The 21,666-nt window shown below is 40.0% G+C and overlaps 2 protein-coding genes across 4 annotated transcripts in view; one reads left to right on the top strand and one right to left on the bottom strand.

Annotated features, from left to right (window-relative positions):
* Positions 1-12,502, top strand: part of appbp2 (amyloid beta precursor protein (cytoplasmic tail) binding protein 2) — a 95,844-nt gene extending 83,342 nt beyond the window's left edge. Inside the window, exons 9-13 of the mRNA XM_070857167.1 lie at positions 1,032-1,156; positions 1,716-1,801; positions 7,827-8,017; positions 9,482-9,647; positions 10,910-12,502. Coding sequence (XP_070713268.1) covers positions 1,032-1,156; positions 1,716-1,801; positions 7,827-8,017; positions 9,482-9,647; positions 10,910-11,163 — 822 coding nt within the window. The 3' untranslated portion in view covers positions 11,164-12,502. The remainder of the gene's footprint in view (positions 1-1,031; positions 1,157-1,715; positions 1,802-7,826; positions 8,018-9,481; positions 9,648-10,909) is intronic.
* A 7,996-nt stretch (positions 12,503-20,498) lies between these two features.
* LOC139226414 (uncharacterized) overlaps positions 20,499-21,666 on the bottom strand; it is a 103,703-nt gene continuing 102,535 nt past the window's right edge. For all 3 annotated transcript variants that reach the window (XM_070857171.1, XM_070857170.1, XM_070857172.1), the window contains 2 exons: positions 20,875-21,047; positions 20,499-20,786 (listed from right to left, as the gene is read on the bottom strand). In XM_070857171.1, the coding sequence (XP_070713272.1) occupies positions 20,721-20,786; positions 20,875-21,047 (239 nt within the window). In that variant the 3' untranslated portion in view covers positions 20,499-20,720. The remainder of the gene's footprint in view (positions 20,787-20,874; positions 21,048-21,666) is intronic.

Here is a 21,666-nt window from a genome sequence, read left to right on the forward strand (position 1 = left end):
CTACTCCCCTTTTTCAATCCCCCATCTCCCTTCCCCCCCCCCAAGCCTACTGCGTCTTTAACTCCGACATCCCACTTTCCATTGGTGGTTATACCTCCAGCTGCCTCGGTCCTATGCTCCAGAATTCCGTATCTAAATCCCTTCCTCCTTGGCGCATTCCTTTCCTGATTCAAAACTCACCTCTTTGGAAGGTTTTTGGTCCTCAAGTAATATTTCTTCCCCAGTTCAGCATCTGTTTTTTCTCATGCTAGTGTAAAATGTTTTAGGGCATTTTCTATGTTAAAGGTGTTGTATAAATGCAAGTTGTCATCGTCATTATGCTGGTTCTGCTACAGTCTCCCTGGAGGGGGAGGCCACAGCCTGAGAAAGAAAGCCAGTGTCCTTGTTCCTGTTGACAATCCTTCCCTCCTACACACACTCCCCATAACCAGGCTGGAAGATTCCAATCACATACTTTCTTTGGTGAGCTGGGAAGGAAAGGTAGTTTGCCACTTTAGCAGCATTTTTTTTCTCCCAGAAAGTTTTTGAATTTTTTCTTTAGTGCATCCGATGCATTTTGTCTCATTGTAGCTCTTGACCTGTTCTGTTGAATGGCTCCAGGTGAATACTGGTGTCATTGAAAAATAAATTCTCCTGCTCAAGGCACATGCTAGCTAATGAAATGTTAATATAGAAGAGTGCAAGAACAATGCTGCTCTGGCAAAGGAAGGAATTATATCTTGGCTAATAAAACTCTTGACACTATAACGGTAGCTGTGAGACTTCTCCTACACAGGGTGATTTTTTTTAATTTTAAACAAATGACGCCCTGATTTAAGTGTTACTATTCGTGATCTTGCACTTAAGCAAATACATGGATTAAAAATGGTCTTGATTGTGCAAATTACTTCACTAGTAGACAGACATAGAGGACTCAAAATAACTAATTATAAGAAGCTAATGTGTGACAGATTTTACAAGTATGTGGCACCTGCAGCTGATCCAAGTTAATAATTTTAAACTTTAACTCTGAACAATATTTTGCTTCTTAGACAGCACTCGATATCCGGCAGTCAGTATTTGGAGGCAAGAACATCCATGTAGCAACAGCTCATGAGGACCTGGCTTATTCCTCTTACGTACACCAGTATAGTTCTGGGAAGTTTGATAATGCACTGTAAGTTGATCAGTTAACTGTATCAGTAATGTTTTCTGTTTTTATTAAAATGGTAATTCAAAAATGCTTTTTGGAGCTTTATCTAATTTAATATATGTAAATCAAAATAGGAAACTATTCCTATTGCATATTTTCAGTATTTTTAAAGTCACTTTATAAATATATAAGAAATGGTAATGTCATTCAGAATGTTTCTTCACTATTCTTCAGATGTGAGTAACAGAATATTTTAAACCGGAGATCAATCTGTCCACATTTTGTTCTACTAGAACTTCTGATGATAGCGGATATCATTTTTATTATATATTTGTTGTGTGGGTCCACATCCACCATGAACTGGATGAATTGATCTTTCTTCCTTCCTCTTTCTCACCTCTTTCCCCACCCCCCCCCCCCCCCCCCCACCCCCAAGCACACACTTCACCTCCTCCTACCAGTGCAAAACAAAATGAACAACTTTGGAATTACTTGATTACTATGTTTGAAGGCCTACTGCCCTGGCACAAGCAACATTCTGCCTTTTTTTTTTAAAGTTCGGAATGTACTTTTTCCTCTACAGATTCCATGCTGAGCGTGCCATAGACATCATCACTCATATCCTCCCTGAAGACCACTTATTGTTGGCTTCCTCTAAAAGAGTTAAAGGTTTGCAATGTTAAAATTCACTATTTGATCAAATTTTATGACTTGATACATTTGACATTTGAGTGTTGCGTACCTTCTACTTATCTATTTGAACTGTACATGTATAGTTTAATCTACAGGAACAATATTTTTAATTATGTTATAGCAAAGTTTCAGTGTTTCTCTTTTAAATTTGAAGAGTAGCCTGTTTTGGTAATTGGCGCCAAAGAATATGCAAGTCCAGTGTGTGTTCTCAAATATTACATAGAACACTAAATTAACAATTACATTTAGAAGGAAAATTAATAGTAAAACAGACTTCAAAATAGAATACTAAAGAACAGACTTCTTAAAGTATGATTTTCTCTATTTAACTTTTTTCTGAGTGCTTTGAGATTGTATACTCCCTGGATGGGCCAAGCACTAATGCACTGATGGGATAGACAACCTGCTCAAAGGCCTCTGCCAAGACTACTCCTGCAGCAACCACTTGGTGGTGCACAAGAGCAACCTTAAGAATTTTTTTTAGGATGTGCTTATTTGCACTGCAAAAATGGCCCACATGCTCCACTCTTTGTTTCTGATTGGTCCCCTTGGAGGATAAGCCACACCCTGAAGTTTAACAGGAATGTGTAATTGGAACCGCCCATCTCAAGGTCTCACTGACTTTGCAAATTGTAACTCGATCCACTTTGACTTCATGAGGCGACAGAGGACAGAGCTCCCCAGAAGACAGCAAAGGCCAGCTGAAGTGCTTACCCCAGTCCAAGTACATCCCCCCCCACCCTCCACCATTGATGGAGCAGGCATTGTGTACGGAATGTTAGCAGGTTTATTGGATATGAAATGAATAGTGGCAGTGTCGTGACTTCTGAATATCATCCACTCCAACGGGGGTTGGAAGAACGTGATCCATCTTTCTCCTCCCCCCCCCCCCCCCCCCCGTCTCTCTTTCTCTCTCCTCCCCCCACCATACCCCCCAGCACCTCTCTCTCTTCTTCCCCCCCACCCCAGCCCCTCTCTCTCTCTTTCCTCCCCTCTGACTCTCCCAGCGCCTCTCTCGCTATTGGGCCCACACTGGTTGCTCTCGGCCGAGCCCCACTACACCACCATCAGGCCTCCCCCCCACACCTCGCCGCCATCGGGGAGAGAGTCGGAGCCTCAGGTACTGCTTCTCGACACCACATTCATGGAATGATTCGGCTGGGGGGGGTGGGGGGAGGGGGGAGAGAGAGCTTGACGGGGAGCGGTTTGTCGCCTGTCGGTCAAAAAAGTGCAGTACAGGCAAAGGGGGTGGTTGCTGGACAGACACCTGTCTGTTTAAAAAAAAAAAATAAGTGCAGTACAAATAGTTACAGCGTTTTCTTTATCCCTGTGGACCAGCAAAATACGGCCTGCAGGCTGTATCAGGCTTGCCAGGTCATTCGGTGCAGTCCGCCAAGGCCTGGCTTCAAGACTGAGCATCCGCCATACCTGACCCCGCCCTACGTAATGTCAGGAGGCGGGTCATTTTCTCCGAGTGAGTTGAGCAAATGGGCCTTCGCGACCGAAGGTGCGTTGCGGCGACTGGTGGCTGAGGTGGACAGAAGGCGACTGGGTGTTGTGGATTAGTCCACGGCCACCCCCTCTTCCCCCTCCGGCCGGTGAGGATCTTTTACCGACGACAGCGCGGCCTCTATTTACCGACGACAGCGCGGCCTCTAAACCAGTTGCTTGCTGGGTCTTTGTTTTTGTCTCTTGATGGATGTGTGCATCTCTGAAAATCAGTCAAGCGAGAAATTAAATCCACTTGTATCCTCATCGCTTATTTAACCACAACCAATTCCGACCATCCCATTGTAATGCATTGAGTGCATTGCCGGATTGAGCAGGAGCTCAGGCATCAGCTCACAAGCAGAAACAACATTAATTTACTTGTCAGTTGTGATTGAAATTTATTTGACATGTATGAAAAGTACCAGGGGGTATGGTATTTTCTCCCCTTCCACTTCTGGTCTTTGTGGTTTATACTCCAAGTTATAAAACAAAGGGTTGGAAATTTGTTTTTGGGTCATAGCGTTTTTTTTCTGACAAAAGTACCACTATGACTCCGCTATGATTTCGAGGTCCAACATTTAGGGGAAAATCCGCCAAGCGGGAAAAATCAGCGTTGCACAAGGATTCGTGGCGCAAACCGCGAATTTTGTGCAACTTTTCTCCAGGGCCTAAGGAGGAGGAGAAAACACACAAAATTCAAAAAAAATCACAAAACATTCACAAGACCCTTTTCTAGCGAATCGCTGCAAAAGAATTTTAAAATAAAAACTTTAACTTATCTTTTTTGCAGGTCTTCATACCTACTGCCGTTCCAAGGGTTGCAATGCACGTTTTTCCTCTGCGTTTTTTTTGGCCCTATCTATGGATCACCGCTGAGCCAAATATCGGGTGAAAGCGCTTTTTCCAGTCTTGCACGCCAGCAGTCCGCTCCCCAGCGGTATTTCAAAACCGCTGGCGTAAGACGTCAGGGAATTTCCCGCCGCACTGTTTTCCGCCGATAAAGGCAAAATACCGCCGAAAAACACGACGGAAGGTTGGGGAATTTCCAGCCCAAAGTATTTGCAAATAATCCACCTATGCATCATAAAGAGCAATAAATCCTCATCAGACTTTGCTGACATAGTGATGGTCAAAAAGGGTACAGCTTGACATTTAATAAGGTCAAATTTATGAGCCTGTTTATATAATAAATAAACCCACCTCCTTAAACTAACACTGATCCACAGTTAAACCTGTCATAGTTTGAATCTTTTATGTACCTCTTCCCAAAAACAAATATAGACACTCATTCTCTCTCTTTCACTTTCACTCTAGCACACAAGAAGCCCAAATTCGTCATGCTTGGGTTTCTGGTGTGCTTTTTTTTAAATAGTAGAGTGAGGAGCCGTAGATAAAGCTAGTTCATGCAATTAGAGAAAAATTGCAAAACGGAGAAAAACCTCCATGCTCTGAGAAAATGTACACCAGAATATTGCATATTTTGCGACGATAACGGGAACTTTTTTTAAAAAGTGAGTAAGTACATTTTTAAATGGGATCATGTATTCCAGACACACCTAGTTTTGCCATTTGGTATTGCTGCTAGACTTCAAAATAGGAGTTGAGGGCTCTCTGCAAATAATTTGGGAAAGTAAAAATCTCTTCTAGCGGCAGGAGCTGGTGAGCAGCCTTCATGGGATTACGAGATTGGTGCACAGCCGTGCACCTTCGGGGGAACATTGGTGTGTCGCCCTCAGCAGTTCACTAAAACTTAGCTGGTGAGTCTCCACTCATCACTTGTGCACAGTAATGGAACTGAGATCAGGTATTTGAGGTGTGTGAATCTTGGGCATAAACTTATGTCCAGCACTTAATGGCATTAATGCATGATGGCACAGTACTGAAACTCTCATTTGGTTTTAATAACATTTTAAAATAAATTAGTTTGAGAGACTGGGTAGTCTTGTGGGTCTTATATTTTATCTTGGAATATGTGTTACTGCACAAATCTGTAATTGTAAATAAATTTGAGTACTCTTAATTGAGCAGATATTCACTGCTAGCAATTTGAGAGTAATTGGGTAGAGACTGAGCAGTTGAAATGGCAGGAAATCAATGTGCAAAACTTGTGTAGTTGATGAAATGTAGACCTAGCTCTACTATGTCATATTCTTGATATGAGAGGTTTGAGAGTAAAGTTGAAAAATGTTCACTTCTAGCAAATTGATTCTGTTTTACAATACAGAATTCACTCCCTTCAAATGGTTGACCTTAGGAACCTGGAAGGGTGACTAACTGAATATTGAGCGTTAAAACCTAGCAATTTGTTACTGGAATAATCTAAGCTAGAGAATGTATAAGAATTAGGAACAGGAGTAGGCCATTTAGCTCCTTGAACTTGTTCTGCCATTCAGTGAGATCATGGCTGATCTGTGACCCCATATCCCTTAATACCTTTGGTTAACAAAAATATCAATCTCTGATTTAGAATTAACAACTGACCTAGCATCAACTGCTGTTTGCAGAAGAGTGTTACAAACATCTACTTTGTGTGTAGAAGTGTTTCGTAACTTCACTTTGAAAGATCTGTCTCTAATCTTTAGGTTATGTCCCTTAGTCCTAGACTCCCCAATCAGTGGAAATAATTGCTCTCTATCCACCCTATCAGTTCCCCTTAATATCTTTGAAATTTTGATCAAATCACCCCTTAATCTTCTAAATTTCAGGTTATACAATCCTAGTTTGTGGAATATCTCCTTGTAATTTAACCCTTGGAGTCCAGGTATCATTCTGGTAACTCTACGCTGCATTCCCTCCAAGGCCAATATATCCTTCCTAAGGTGTGGTACCCAGATCTGAACACACTATTCCAGGGTTGGTCTAACTAGACCTTTATATAGCTGTAACATAACTTTTACCCCCCCCCCCTGCCCCACTTTTTGATTATTTTCTGTACGTGTCCATGACATTTTAACAATCTATGTACATGGACCTCTAAGTCTCTGAATCTTCACTGTACCTAGCTTTTCACCATTTAGAAAGCACTCTAATCTATCCTTTTTTAGGTCCACAATGGATGACCTCACACTTTCCTACTTTGAAATCCATTTGCCACAATTTTGCCCGTTCACTTAATCTATTAATATCTCTTTGTAATTTTATGCTTTCATTTACACTGCTTACAATGCCGCCTATCTTTGTGTCAAACTTGGATATGTGGCTCTCTATCCAATCACACAATAATTGAGGCCCCAAAAAAGATCCATTTGGTACGCCACGAGTCACATCCTACCAATTAGAGTACCAGCCCATTATACCTACGCTCTGTCTCCTGCCATTCATCCAATTTCCTAACCAGGTCAATAATTTGTCTTCCATTCCATAAGCTTCAACTCTTATGAGGGAATTTATCAAATGCCTCCTGGAAGTCCATACAAATAATATCCATAAACATTCCCCTGTCTGCTACTTTAGTAATCTCTTCATCAGGACTGGCCTATCCTTTACAAATTCATGATGGCTCTCTCTGATCAGTTGAAAATGTTCAAGGTGTTCAGTCACTCTATCCTTAATTATAGATACTAGTAATTTCTAGACAAGTGATGTTACGCTAACTGTTTTATAATTCCCTTGTTTCCCCCTCACCTTTCTTAAACAGCTGAGTGACATGCACTTTTCTAATCGAACTGAACGGTTCCTCAATCAAGAGAACTTTTGAAGATTATAGTTAGGACATCTGCAATGTTCGCACCTACTTCCTTTAAAAACCTGGGATGCAAACCATCTGTCCTGGGGATTTGTCACACTTCAGTGCCATTAATTTCTTCTTTACTGTTATTTTGATAATTTTGGTGAGCCCCATCCAGTAAAGTAATTACTCAACATGTCTACCATTTCCTTATTTTCAGCATCTAACTTTTCATTTGGAAGAGAAGTATCAATATGGTGACAAGCTGGTGTGGTTTAGCAGATGTCTACATGAGTCACAGAGCATCTAAACATAGATCCAATCTTCTCTCTTTTCTAAATGCTGAAATGTAGTAGGCAACTCATGAGTATATAGTGACTAATTATAATACAACCAATCATGATTGGTTCTATTGCATGTATTTCCATTTACTTCTGAATATCGTATTGTATTGTTTACTGTGATATAGCTGGCTTCAATTAGGCATAAAAAACGAATCCTGATTTCGAAACATTCATTCCAGAATGGGCGAGAGTTTCAAGTGGGTAGGATTAAACAGGTATCGTTTTTCAGGTAGGGAAGAGAAGCAGAATTTTTTTACTTAATTTCTATCTGAATATTGGAACCATCTAATATTCATAATCTAAGACTTGATATCTGACCTTGTTTATTTTTTAATCATTCAGGGGTGGTGGTGAGCTGCCATCTTAAAACTCTGCAGTCTGTCTGGTAGACTATTACTTTCAATCTTCATGATTTATGAATTCTCAGGACTATTATCATTAGTCATGTCCTTTTTGAAATGTGTTGGTAGGTTGATTTTGTCACTTCTTTATTTTGCAGCACTTATACTTGAGGAGATTGCTATTGACTGTCATAACAAGGAAACTGAGCAACGGCTTCTTCAGGAGGCCCATGATTTGCATCTTTCTTCGCTCCAGTTAGCCAAGAAAGCCTTTGGAGAGTTCAATGTGCAGACAGCAAAGCACTATGGAAACCTGGGCAGGCTCTACCAATCTATGCGGAAGTTCAAGGTAATGTTAAATGATGCACAGCTTTCCGAGTCGACGATTAACATTTTCCCAACAAATGTTTATTCTTTGGGAAGGGGGGTGGGGTTTATGCTGCTCCATGAGTATCTTGCAGACAGTTAATTGTTCCCGTTTCAGAAAGTCCCACATCTCACTTCCAGCTTATTTTTAGCCATATGTGAAACCCTGATTTGGGTCCAACATGAGAAAAATAGAAACTTGCAATAGGCAGCCAGATGGTGCTGGTGCTTTTCTTTGATTAGGACATTCTCCAAATGATGGTGTTCAGAGTTGTCCCAGATGTCAATCGTATCTGCCACTTTGGTTAATTTAGCAGAGTGCATACCTAATGTCTCATGACAAGCTTGCGGTTCTTCTGTGACTTTGAATGCTTTGTGTAGCACCTGTCCTATACACTGAATCTCATGTGGAATAACATAGCGAATACAATCTGCCACAATAAAACAGGTAACCTTTCTTCCGTTCTGACCCAGCTAACTGATATATTTTGAATTAGCTGCAATCTAAACTAATGGTTAGTTCAAATGCGCGACCATATTCCGCAGGGGCCTGAATGCACATGTGCCTCAAACAATAAACTGGTCTGAGTCCCTCAGAGGAGCAAACAGGTACACTGCAACTACCACCATAGACAAAAAGCTTTATCATACTATCAACTTCTTGGGAGTTACAACACCTCAAGATTACAAGACACATAACTCCTGTAGGAGGCAAGAGGAGGGATGAAGATGGATGAGTATATCCAGATTTCAAGTAAATAGTTAGAGACAAAAACATGTCATCACATTGGGCTAGATTTTTTGTATGATGTGCCTCTAGCTCTAGTTAGAATACTATATTTAAAACCTGGCAGCTTTTTTGGTGTCCATTTTCTTTCTCTAGCACTTGAGCTTTGAAGGGTTGCCCACACTTGATCAAGTGATAAAGCATAAAGGTGAAGTGGAATCATTATGTTGACTCCTTTAAAACTAAAGAGAAAAAGTACTTGGCTGCTGCAGACTTCAAGAAAAGATATAGAGAGACAACAACAAGGATAAATAGAGCAGAAGCTGTTTGTCCCATTTGCTGATGTAGATTGTTAGGAAGTTATGCAGCTATCTGCTGGCTTATTCCCTCCAGTGGATAAATGATGTCCAACCAAGCGTGAGTCGAACCAAGTTATCCTTATTGGCTGTAAAGGAACATTCCTAATGCCATAACTGGAGTGCCATCTGTATGGTATTCCATGCTTCTTGGCAACATTTGAAACTGACGGCTGAGTAGGATACTGATAAACTGTGGAAGACCTACTAGAATCACTTTTTCTTCAATGGTGTAAAGAAATAACTTCATATCAGTTTATTTTGGTATTAGTTATGGGGCAATGCTGAAAATTATTACCTTTAGACTATTCAGTTCATCTTCATAATTGCAATAGTTATCACATACTTTTTATTGTTTTCATAGGAAGCGGAAGAAATGCACATAAAAGCAATTCAAATTAAGGAGCAACTCTTGGGCCAAGAAGATTATGAAGTAGCATTGTCGGTGGGACATCTTGCATCTCTCTATAACTATGATATGAATCAGTATGAAGATGCTGAAAAGCTTTATCTGAGATCTATAGCAATAGGTATGTACCATCATCACTTGAATTTGAGAATCCAATGCCAAACTCAAACCTATGTTCATTGTGTGCTATTTTATTTTGAATGTCTAACGGAGGTTGAAGTTATATTTCAACAAATGAGGGAAAAGCTTCCCACACAGGCATTCTCTAAAATGCTTTGAGCTGATTGGGAGTTCCATATATATTTTGTTATATATATTTATGCACCTACTGTTTAAAATTGTTAGCAATTGTCTAGCCTGAATACTTTTAGTATCTTGCTGCTTACTTCGGTGTATGATTCTGGTTGTAAATAAATCTGAGTTTTACTCTACACTTACTCTTACCCTACACTGGCAAGACGGATGCTATTCTGTTTAGCCTGCTGCTAGAAACTCTACACCGTAGCCCCTGACCGCATCCCTCTTCCTTGTTTCCTACCAAAGTACAACTCAACAGTGTTTAAATTTGGCTTCCTGTTTGACGCCAAGCATTACCTCAAATCCCACATCTAGCCTTCTCACCAAGATTGTTTATTTTCACCTCGCTAATCTTACCTATGATTGTCCTGACATCTTTCCTACCTGTCCCCAACACACACTCAAAGCTGCTGCCATCCTCATTTATACCTTTGTCATCTCCAGATTAAATTTTTCTTGTTTCTTTCCAAGCTCTGCCCTCTTCTGCTAAAACCAACTTCCTTGGTTCCCCCATCCCTTAGTGCATCACATTCGCAATCCTCCTAGTCATCTTCAAATTCCTCCATGATCTCACCACATCCCCCACCTCTCGGAACTCATATATTCCACCTCACACCTTCTCCAAATCTGGCTTGCTGAATGTTCCACTCCCTCACCCTACCATTGATGGTAGAGCACTCCGTGACCTCGCTTCTATTCTCTGGAATTATTTTCCTAAATCCTTCCGTCTTGCTATATCCCTCCCCATCGTCAGAAGTTTCCTTTTCAATTCTACCTGTTCAACCAAGTTGTCAGCCACCTCGCCTAATTTCCCCTCTCCTCCTGTTTGGATCTCGCGTCTTGGAACATTTTGCTACATTAAAGGTGTGTATAAGTTGTAAATTAAATACAATCTGACCACGGCTCAGTCCAAAACTTTGCTATTGAGATTTTCAATGCAGTTCAATATATGAAGGTTCAAAGGTAAATTACCCATCATTTTAATGTCTCAAATTTATCAAAAAGGCTTTAATTGTGATTGTGTTGAAGAATCGAACTTATATATTCAGCAACTAGTAAAGTTGTGTGTGATGTGTTTGCTTGCAGGAAAGAAGTTATTTGGAGAAGGTTACAGTGGACTGGAGTATGATTACAGAGGTCTCATCAAACTGTACAACTCTATTGGCAATTTTGAGAAAGTATTTGAATACCATAATATTCTGTCCAACTGGAACCGCCTGCGGGATCGACAGTTTGCCATCAGTGATGCCCTTGAGGATGTAAATGGCAGCACACAATCCACCGAGGAAGTGGTCAGATCATTTCTCTTAGCTCAGCCTACAAATGGACAGGGTTGCTGAGGATCAAAACCGGAATAAATTGTCGTGTACAGTCTTTATTCCCTGGACTGCAAGGGAGAAGCATACTGTGAAACAATCCAGTAACTACACTTAATACCATTAGGGTAATTCTTTCATTTAGGTGTTAAGCTCAGAGGTAAAGGTAATGGAAAAAAATTCATGTAATAGATACAAGACTAGGAACGAACTGACCGGAAACAGTCGCCGTGGCATGTCATTGTCTAGTAAAGTTTGCAAATGCTGATGACGTGGAGGATTTGTCTCGGCACCTGAATGCCATAAACATTGGTTAAAGTGAAGTTATTTTGCAGCTGCAGCCTTTTAATACTTTATTTTAATTATATTGCCAGCCATTTGCTGCTGACCACATGAATAACTTTTGAATAGTAATCCAACCATTTCCTAATGCATAATCAGCTCATTTCAGGATGTGCAAGTGGATTTCAAACATGCAGGCTTTGATGCCTAATGGCTGAATATTGTTTTTTTTTTGCATCTTGAAAGATATTGCAGTTCCCTGTGAAGTATGCTAACGGGTGCCATTGCACTGCCTGTCTCCATACAGACTCGCAGTTAGTCCTAATTATTTTTCTTATGTCACCAATTCCAAAATGACATCCTTAAGGGCACTGTGATAGGTTTGCTGTACATTACAGTATGTCATTATATTCCTAGGTATCTATAGCATGAGTGGCCTTAGGGAGTTTGTTGAAGTGCACATTTTTTAAACTGAAATATTAAAGGATATATCTAGAAGTTGGTTTGTGGTGCACAAGTTCAGTGTTGGATCACTAACTGATGTTTTAGGTACCATTTGTGTCATCCATTTTTTTTAATTCAATTTATATTCCTCATTGGGAGTAATGTTGCCATGTTCCGCATTAAGTGAATAATAACGTTTTGATAACATTTTGAGGATATGGAAATGAAAAAAGGTCAACGGTGTTCATTTTATTGCACATTTAAGTAAACAGTACTATTTTTGTATTTTCCTGGATTGCTTTGACAGCAATAGCTTAACACTATTACCATATTCAGCCTCCGCTGTTCTAAAGCAAGATGACAAGCAGACACTCGATGATTCTTGAGCAGGAATCCCTGTAATAGTGCCATGCTGAATTTGTACAATGACATCACAATTTTGTGTTTCATTTTAAATAATTCCATTATTTGTGTACAGAAACTTTTAGTGTAACGACATACAGGCTGCAGCGCCCAACATTATGTGCAACCATCAACCATTATTGCTTATGTTTGTAACAAACATTGTGATATTCTGTAACTGTACTACTATAAAACATTATTGATCTGCTAAATATAGTGTTCATGCACAACCTCAGTCTTTGCTTCTTGGTTGATTGCTGAATTCATTTGTATTTTTAAATGAGGTGACTTTCCTATGGATACTTCTTTGCGGCATGGGTATAACTGGCAGTGAAAGATTTTTCCTGTATTTCGCCTAGGAAAATTTTAAATGCAAAATGTTCACACTAGAAACAATTTTAAAAGATCCCAATGGGCCTGGAGGGTTGGGGGGTGGGGCGGGGGGGCAGCAGGCAGGGAAGCAGACCAACATACAATATTCGAGTAAAACTGTTGTTCATCAGATTGCTATCTCAAGCTCTGTATATGCTTGCAAGGAGCCATCACTACATAGAAACATAGAAAATAGGTGCAGGAGTAGGCCATTCGGCCCTTCGAGCCTGCACCACCATTCGATAAGATCATGGTTGATCATTCCTTTGCCTTTCTTGCTATAGTGGCACTTAGGAAGCTACCAGAACAGTTAGTCTGGAACAGTACGCTGGAGAAATACCATCAACGATGCCTCCGCAAGGTCCTACAAATCCCCTGGGAGGACAGACGCACCAACATTAGCATTCTTGACCAAGCCAACATCCCCAACATTGAAGCACTGACCACACCTGATCAGCTGCGCTGGACAGGCCACATCGTTTGTATGCCAGACACGAGACTCCCAAACACTCTACTCGGAACTCCTTCACGGCAAATGAGCCAAAGGTGGGCAGAGGAAACGTTACAGGGACACCCCCGAAGCCTCCCTGATAAAAGTACAACATCCCCACTGACACCTGGGAGTCCCTGGCCAAAGGCCGCCCTAAGTGGAGGAAGTGCATCCGGGAGGGTGCTGAGCACCTCTAGTCTCATCGCCGAGAGCATGCAGAAATCAAGCGCAGGCAGCGGAAAGAGCATGTGGCAAACCTGTCCCACCCTCCCTTACCCTCAACCACTGTCTGTTCCACCTGTGACAGGGACTATGGTTCTCATATTGGACTGTTCAGCCACCTAAGGACTCACTTTTAAGAGTGGAAGCAAGTCTTCCTCGATTCCGAGGGACTGCCAATGATGATAGTCTGGGTTTTGCCACAATGGTGATATATTTTTAGAATGGCAAAGGAGAGTCTGGGACAAGGGAGTGAGGTTGTAAAGTATAAAACTGCAGAGGCTTTTAAGTAGCAGCAAGTGTAACAACATTTTACATTCAAATGGATATTCCAGGCCATTTTGTCGTACAGCTGCCAATTGTTCAGTTGCTATGGCCACCGAAGGTGTACACGGTACTGATCATCTTTTTTAAAAGATAAAACTTTCAAATTATCCAGTAACTTGTCTAGAGCAACTGGAATAGAGCAGTACTGGAGGTTTTATTTATTGCAATTTGATTTGTATACAAGTGCCCTTTCTTGCACCAAAAAAAGCATAGTAAGCAACATTTTATGTATGAAACTGTACTTGACACTTCCAAAAATGAGCCAAAATGTTTTAGTTTACAATAATTGAACATTTAGTTAGTATACCAACATTTCTACAATCTTTTCTAACAACACATTCAAACATGTTGATTTTTTTTAAAAACTTGTCCTTTTTCAGTTAGAATTTGTAATAGCATATTAACTGTACCCTTAGATAATAGCAACCTAATTACTTGTAATAGCAACTTAAATGCTTGTGTTGATTTATCAAATAATAGCATTGATAGTAGAACACATTTTAAAGTTATGTGGCCCCAGGTCACATCCAAGTGACTTCTATATTTAATTTGTTAAATAGCATTGTCCAAGAAATCTCTCGTCTCTTGATAACTTTTATGAGGAGTCAATATGATAGAGAGGAACAGTGAAACATTTGTTCATTGTAACATGTAAAGTTTGCATTTGCTATGTGCTGTCCAAAATATTTTTTTGCCTTGCATAGAAAAATGTACTGAACATCTCAGGTGACTAAAATATTTAATTTGTTAAATAGCATTGTGCAGTAAATTTAAAGTGTAAGCACAAATCAAGAAATGTAAATTCAAGGTTAGTTTGGCTCACTATCATTGTGTTACCTGCCAGAAGTCTTCTCAGAATTGTGATCCTTCCCCCAAGGCCAGAGATAATCTCAATCTATCTGATTGCTTCAGATGCAAGGCCTACACTACATATTGGTAACCACTCTGCCTCACCAGAAATTAATACCTGAAAATATTATTTTGGTTTATGTAAATTGGAGTTTTAATTTTGAGTACACAAATTGGCCCAAGCCTCAATTGTGGTTATAAACACTGAATCTACTTTCCTTCAGCGTTTTTGTGATCAAATAATTATTTCATATTTTGCAGTTTGGAAGAGCTTATACAAGCAATTCATTGTAAACCAGTGAAGCTGAATGTAAAGCACAAGGTTTAAATCAATCATATTACCTTCTGTGAGAAGCCATCTGATGTACATTTGCAAATTTGGACCAAAGCGCAATTTTAGTATTAAAGTCGTCCCAGAAGCAGGACCACTTTCAAATAGAAACTGATGATGAATTACAGTGAGGTACATCATTCTGTAGTATTTGCATTTTTCTTCCCGTCTCTTTTTTGTTAACTGGCATTACTGTAATGAGGAGAGATGGCTCCTAGACAATCTGCACTCGCTGTTTAAACACATATTGGGATAAATGAAAAAGATATTATGATTTAATCATTTGTAATTGATTTTTCAAGAACAAATCCTGTTCTTTGGAATCCCTCCAAGATTTGAGGTCGAAATTTTGAATCTTTTATAATCACTGCATCGCAGTAAAGTGCTATTTATATCTAAGCAGTTATACCAAGTACATTACAATCTGAGGGGTACACGTTATCAGAAGTGTTTTATACTGGTTATCTCAACCTTCAGATCTGACACCATTTATTTCAGCTGTTGTACTGCCATGTTAAGTGTCCTTGCATAATACTTGAAAACTACCAAGTTTGAAATATAAAATTACAGGTGTGGGGAATTCTGTGACAGTTATTTCTAAAACTAAGTTTTTCCAAGAGGTTTCAAGCAACATATATTTTTTTTTTACTTTCTATCCAGTATAATAATCTCTAGACATGTTTTAATTAGTTGGCTTTGCATTGATGCAAGACCACATCCTAAAAGTGCCCAAATAGACAGTAGGTTTTTGGCAGTGATTTTTGTACCAGAAGGCTAGTCTGGGAGAAAAAAAGCCAACTTTCGTTTGTGTATCTTCCTATAAGCTGGAACAAACACATTGGAGAAAACTTTCTAACCAGTGATTCAAAATGACTGCATTTATCTTCAACCACTCCGTGGTAGCGAGTTCCACATTCTCACCACTCTTTGGGTAAATAAGTTTCTTCTAAATTCCCTATTGGATTTCTTGCTGACTATCTTGTATTGATGGCCTCTAGTTATGCTCTTCCTCACAAGTGGAAACATTCTGTATCCACCCTATCAAAACCTTTCATAATTTTAAAGACCTCTATTATTTATTTATTAATTCCTGGGATGTGGATGTCGCTGGCAAGGCCAGCATTTATTGCCCATCTCTAATTGCCTTTGAGAAGATGATGGTGAGCTGTCTTCTTGAACCGCTGCAGTCCTTGTGGTGAAGGTACTCCCACAGTGCTGTTAGGGAGTTCCAGGATTTTGACCCAGCAATGATGAAGGAATAGCGATATATTTCCAAGTCAGGATGGTGTGTGTGACTTGGATGGGAACGAGAAGGTGGTGGTGTTCCCATGCGCCTGCTGCCCTTGTCCTTCTAGGTGGTAGAGGTTGCGGGTTTAGACGGTCCTGCTGAAGAAGCCTTGGTGAGTTGCTGTCGTGCATCTTATAGCTGGTACACAATTCAGCCATGGAATTGGTGATGGTGGGAGTGAATGTGCCTTGTAGATGGTGGAAAGGCATTGGGGAGTCAGGAGGTGAGACACCTGCCACAGAATACCCAGCCTCTGACCTCTTGTCACAGTATTTATGTGGCTGGTCCAGTTAAGTTTCTGGTCAATGGTGACCCCCAGGATATTGATGATGGGGGATTTGGCTATGGTAATGCCGTTAAATATCATGGGGCAGTGTTTAGACTCTTGCTTGTTGGAGGTAGTCATTGTCTGGCACTTGTGTGGTGCAGATGTTACTTGCCACTTATTAGCCCAAGCCTGAATGTAATCCAGGTCTTGCTGCATGCGGGCATGGACTGCTCCAGTATCTAAAAAGTTGCAAATGTCACTGAACACTGGAGTCATCAGAGAACATTCATTCCCACTTCTGACCTTATGATGGAGGGAAGGTCACTGATGAAGCAGCTGAAGATGGTTGGGCTTAGGACACTGCCCTGATGTCCTGGGGCTGTGATAATTGACCTCCAATCACCACAACCATCTTCCTCTGCTGTGTATAACTCCAGCCAGTGGAGAGTTTTCCCCCCCTGATTCCCATTGACTTCAGTTTTACTAGGGCTCCTTGGTGCCACACTCTTGTCAAATGCTGCCTTGATGTCAAGGGCAGTCACCCTTGCCTCTGGAATTAGGTCACATTTCAGCCTTTTTTCAAGAGAAAAAGAGACCCAGCCTGTTCATCCTTTCCTGAAATATATACCTTCACATTTCTGGTATCATCTTTGTAAATCTTCTCTGTATCCTGTCCACTGCCTCTGTATCCTTTTTATAATATGGCAGCCAGAACTGTACCCAGTAATCAAGTGTGGCCTAACTAAGGTTCGATACAGGTTTAGCATAACTTCCCTACTTTTCAATTTTATACCTCTAGAAATAAACCCTAGTGCTTGTTTTGCTATATAAACCCTAGTGCTTATATGGCCTTGCTAACAAGTGTCGAAACCTTTAGAGATTTATGTATTTGTTCCTCTACCCCACCTAACTCTCACCCTTCAAGTAATAAGTGACCTCCCTATTCTATCAAAATGTAATACTTCACATTTCAGTGTTTGCCAATTATATGCCCTTTCTGCAAGTTTATTAATGTCTTCCTGTAATTTGTTGCAGTCCTCCTCGGTATTGACTACCGCCCCCAATTTGGTGTCATTCGCATATTTAAAAATTGTGTTTTAGATTCCAAAATCTAAATCATTAATATAAATTGTGAACAACATTGGTCCCAGCACTGATCCTTGTTGAATACCACCACCCACCTTCTGCCACTGAACAGCTACCTTATACCCCTACTCTCTGCTTTCTGTCGTGAAGCCAGCTAGCTATCCATTCTTCTATTTGTCCTCTGACTCCGCATTCTCTGATCTTGTTCATCAGTCTATTATGGGGGCCCTTATCGAAGGCCTTTTGAAAATCTAGATAAATGCCATCTACTGCATTACCACTGTCTACTCTCTTACGTTTTTTGAAAAAAATTCAAGCAGGACTTTCCCTTTTGAAATCCATGCTGACTATTCATTATATATTTGGTTTCTAGATGTTTATTTTCTCCTTTAGTTGGGATTCCATTTTTTTTCTACCATTGATGTTAAGCTGACTGGTCTATAATTCCCAAGGACAAGTTCTATTCCCCCTTCTTAAATACAGGTAATACATTATCTATCAACCAGTCCTCTGGCACTGCAACATTTTCTAACATTATTAAATGTGTGGTAATGCCTTTGCTATCTCTTCCCTAGATTATTTTAAAATGTGTGGATGCAATCCATTCAAACCAGGGATTTTATCCTTTTGAGTTTGACTAGTTTATTTAATATATCCCCTTTGTTATTTTAAATGTACTTATCCCATTATCCAATGTCATGTCCACCTGTTCTGAAAAGTTGAGTTCCAGAAATAGATGGAACATAGCCTGTTCCTGGAAGAGCACCAATGCCCTCTTCTGCCAGCTTCTAAGAGTGCATCATAATAGCTGGAGAAATACCTCCCTGAGCAATTTCTGAGCAGCCCAGCTCAAGCTGATAATTGAGTGCAATGAGAAATCCAACCTGCAAACTCACTGTACTATGCAATAAAATGCAGCATTATTTTTTGCAATGACTGTTTAAGTGGAAGAGATCTTTTCTTTTTAAAATAACAGGAATGGAGATGCAATTGTTTTAAGGTGAATCACAAAAACAAGTAAAAAGAAGCTTGTTGAAATTAACAATTTAATTTGTCTGCCCTATCACAAAAGCATGCAGCAAATAACAATCTAGAATTGGTAACTCCAAATTCAGAAAACATGTAACAGTTATCCCGCCTGAATGTAAAAGTCAGAAACACAGGTAGGCAACAGTCTCAATTCCTTTTTGCAGCTTTTCACAGTTTAGCCTTCAATATGTAAAAACTAAACAAGCTTTTGAATGTTCTGTAAACATTGCTGCTGTAGCTTTGAAGATTCTGTACCAATTAATTATTTCTCCTTCTCCCAAGGGTTTTGAGGCACATTTCTCCCTCCTTTCAATTTGATCAAGTGACCTTTAATTGTGTAAGATTTGGCAGTGGTGTGCATTACTTCCAGCAAATGTTGTTGGGCAACGATTGGGAATGCTGCCCAACCCTGCTCCTTTAAGCTAGGGACTATTGCTATTTTAGTTTAAACTATAAAATGACTATTGTTCACAAAATGCAAAAATACTAGCTACTTTTGTTTATTAAAAACAACCTGGGGGCCCAGTGCACTGTATCACTCGGGTAAGATTGAAGTTCAGGTGCTTGCTAGTCTGGGAAAATTAAGTCAACCTCTCCTAGAAAATGAACACAAAATATCAAATGGGCATATCTAAAAATATTTCTATTTCCATTTTAAAGACAAAAAAGTTGAAGTTCAATTTAGGGGTGTACTTAATGTGCCTTATAGGATATGTGCAATTTCTCTGCTGTTTCTGCTTTGTAAACTCAACAACTGTCAGTAAGTGGGCTCATTGGCAATAATGTCGAGAACTAAATGTTGTGGGATTTTTTGGGTAATCTAATTCCTCCCGACAATTTAAGGTCTCTGCCATCCCTACCAGGTAGCAAGATGCTTCGTTGACTGCACAGCAAATAATGCAAACCAGCATATATTAATTTTCCCAGTTGGGATGTGTTCAAGCAGGGTAATTTAAGCACCACCAAGTGCGTTATAATAATCAGCTAATCCTAGCTCCGCTGCCTCCCACTTGGCACCCAGTACTGGAAAGGATATCAATCATTTCCCATTGAGTCACTTCATTGACATCAGCTGTGGTCCTCAGCAGCTAAGCCATTTCTGTTTACTGTGGAGACTCAAAGAAACAGAAATGAACTTTACTAAGGGTACACTGCACCGACCAGTTAGAAACGGCTATCTGTACAGTGCTCTGCAGACACAAGTCCTGCTGATTGTGCCTCATTGAGCTCAGTGGATCCATGCTTGGGCTCATTAGCAGAGCACTGCTCCCTGATGGCTATTTTTTATTTTTTGGAGACAGCAAGCTAAATCAGTGATTTCTTGTAGTAATAATTATAAGGGCCCCAGATGACTCTGGGCAGTTTGGACAGTCTTGGGCTGCTTTGACTGTACACTTATGAAGCGGTCTTCTCTAGCGGCCCTGTGCCACTTTGAAACAGGCAGGTTGGTCCTGGCCTCTGAATCTGCACTATAACTTTAGGGTGTCAGTTCAAAGCAAAACTGCGACACTGGATGCTAAAGTTATGGTGTAAATGCAGCATTAAAATATGCTTTTGCACCAATCTGGGGTTGCCCTATATCTACTGTAAAGTAGCAGTGTGTAACTAGGTACTAGAGGTGGTGCACAGTTTGGTTTAAAGTGCTCAGGAGTAGCTATATTGCTACTTTCGTATCAGTGGACGCAGCCATTTTACATCAAAGTGAAAGTGGCAGCATAACCGCACCTAAATTATAATCATCATCCTATTTTTTTATATATATTATGTATAAATGGAAGGTAGCAAATACCCTATGAAAGTTTTAACTGAAAACACAAAGTCCCTTTCTTTAAAAATAAATAATCTCCACAAATACAATTTGTTGGTTGTCCTGAAAAAATAGTTTAAGATAGAAAAAAAAATACCAGAACAAGATTTTTAATGACACCTTTTCTTCTTCCTCCCTCCCCCCCCACCCACCCACCCACCCTACCCCCGTAAAAAAAGGGGAAACATTCTCTCAAAGGCCCCCACAAAATGTAAACGTCACATAACCTACTTCAGTGAGAACTTAAATCTTGATTTATACTTCCTGGTGTTGTATCATCCAGTTTATCTTTCTTAACCAGGAACATGTGCTTTCTGTAAGTGTTGAATGAACGAATCATTTTCCTGAACAACCCAAACTGCCTTCAGTGCATTTCCAATCAGTCCATTACTCTCCTTTGGTTTCTTGGTCATTTTGTACGAGGTACAGAATATGAATCCAGATACACCAGAACTAAAATGAAAACAGAAATTGTTCAATTATGTGCTCTGGAAGTCAATTTTTTAATTACATTTTTTTTTAAATCACTTCTTCCTCTTACCTCCACAGCCATACATTGAAGCCTTCCAGCAATAAGAAATGCTGTTGCAAACCATTGCAGGGTAAAGGGCAGCACAAGGACTGATGTTAGAACTGGATTGTAGTATGCATACAGCCAAATGGGAAGTATATGTAATCCAGTGATGGCAAATGCTCCTACAGGAGTCTTAAAACCTGTAGGTAGGATATTACATATTTAGCCACGGTATTATTACACTAAAGTACAAATATTATTTTGTAAACTGACTTCAAGAATGCAAATGTTTGACCTGACCTTAAAAGATCCAGTGTGGATTTTATCAGAGACCTATAATATTTTTGACCCAATAACTAGAATAACTTTGACATTTACTGAGTCTCCAGGAGATCAATCAGCTGTAATAAATTCTCAAAATCGGGGAAAATGGGTAGGAGGTAAAATAGAGAGGAAGGATCTGGGAGGTGGGGGGGCAGGGATGTTTGGGTGCAGACTAGATTGTCCAAAGAGCGTGCGTGAAGGTGGCAAGCAAGCTCCCTATTTACACCTGCGGGGGGGACTATTTTCTCCATTACCATTTTTAAACTTGTATTAAATCCATTAAGTTCCTCCCTTTGAATTATTTTACGGTTCCATTGTACCATTGGTATTTGGTCCTCTTCCTGCAGAAAATAAATGTGAAGTACACATATGAAAAGTCAGTCGTTTTCTGATTAATTCATTATAGTTTTGCCTGCATCCGTGTTTAATTGGCCCAGATTCCCCTTTACCACTCTTTATCTTAATATATTTATAGAACTTCCCTTTTGCTGCAGT

This window comes from Pristiophorus japonicus, chromosome 16 (genome assembly GCF_044704955.1).
Source record: "Pristiophorus japonicus isolate sPriJap1 chromosome 16, sPriJap1.hap1, whole genome shotgun sequence".
Lineage (NCBI taxonomy): Eukaryota > Metazoa > Chordata > Chondrichthyes > Pristiophoridae > Pristiophorus > Pristiophorus japonicus.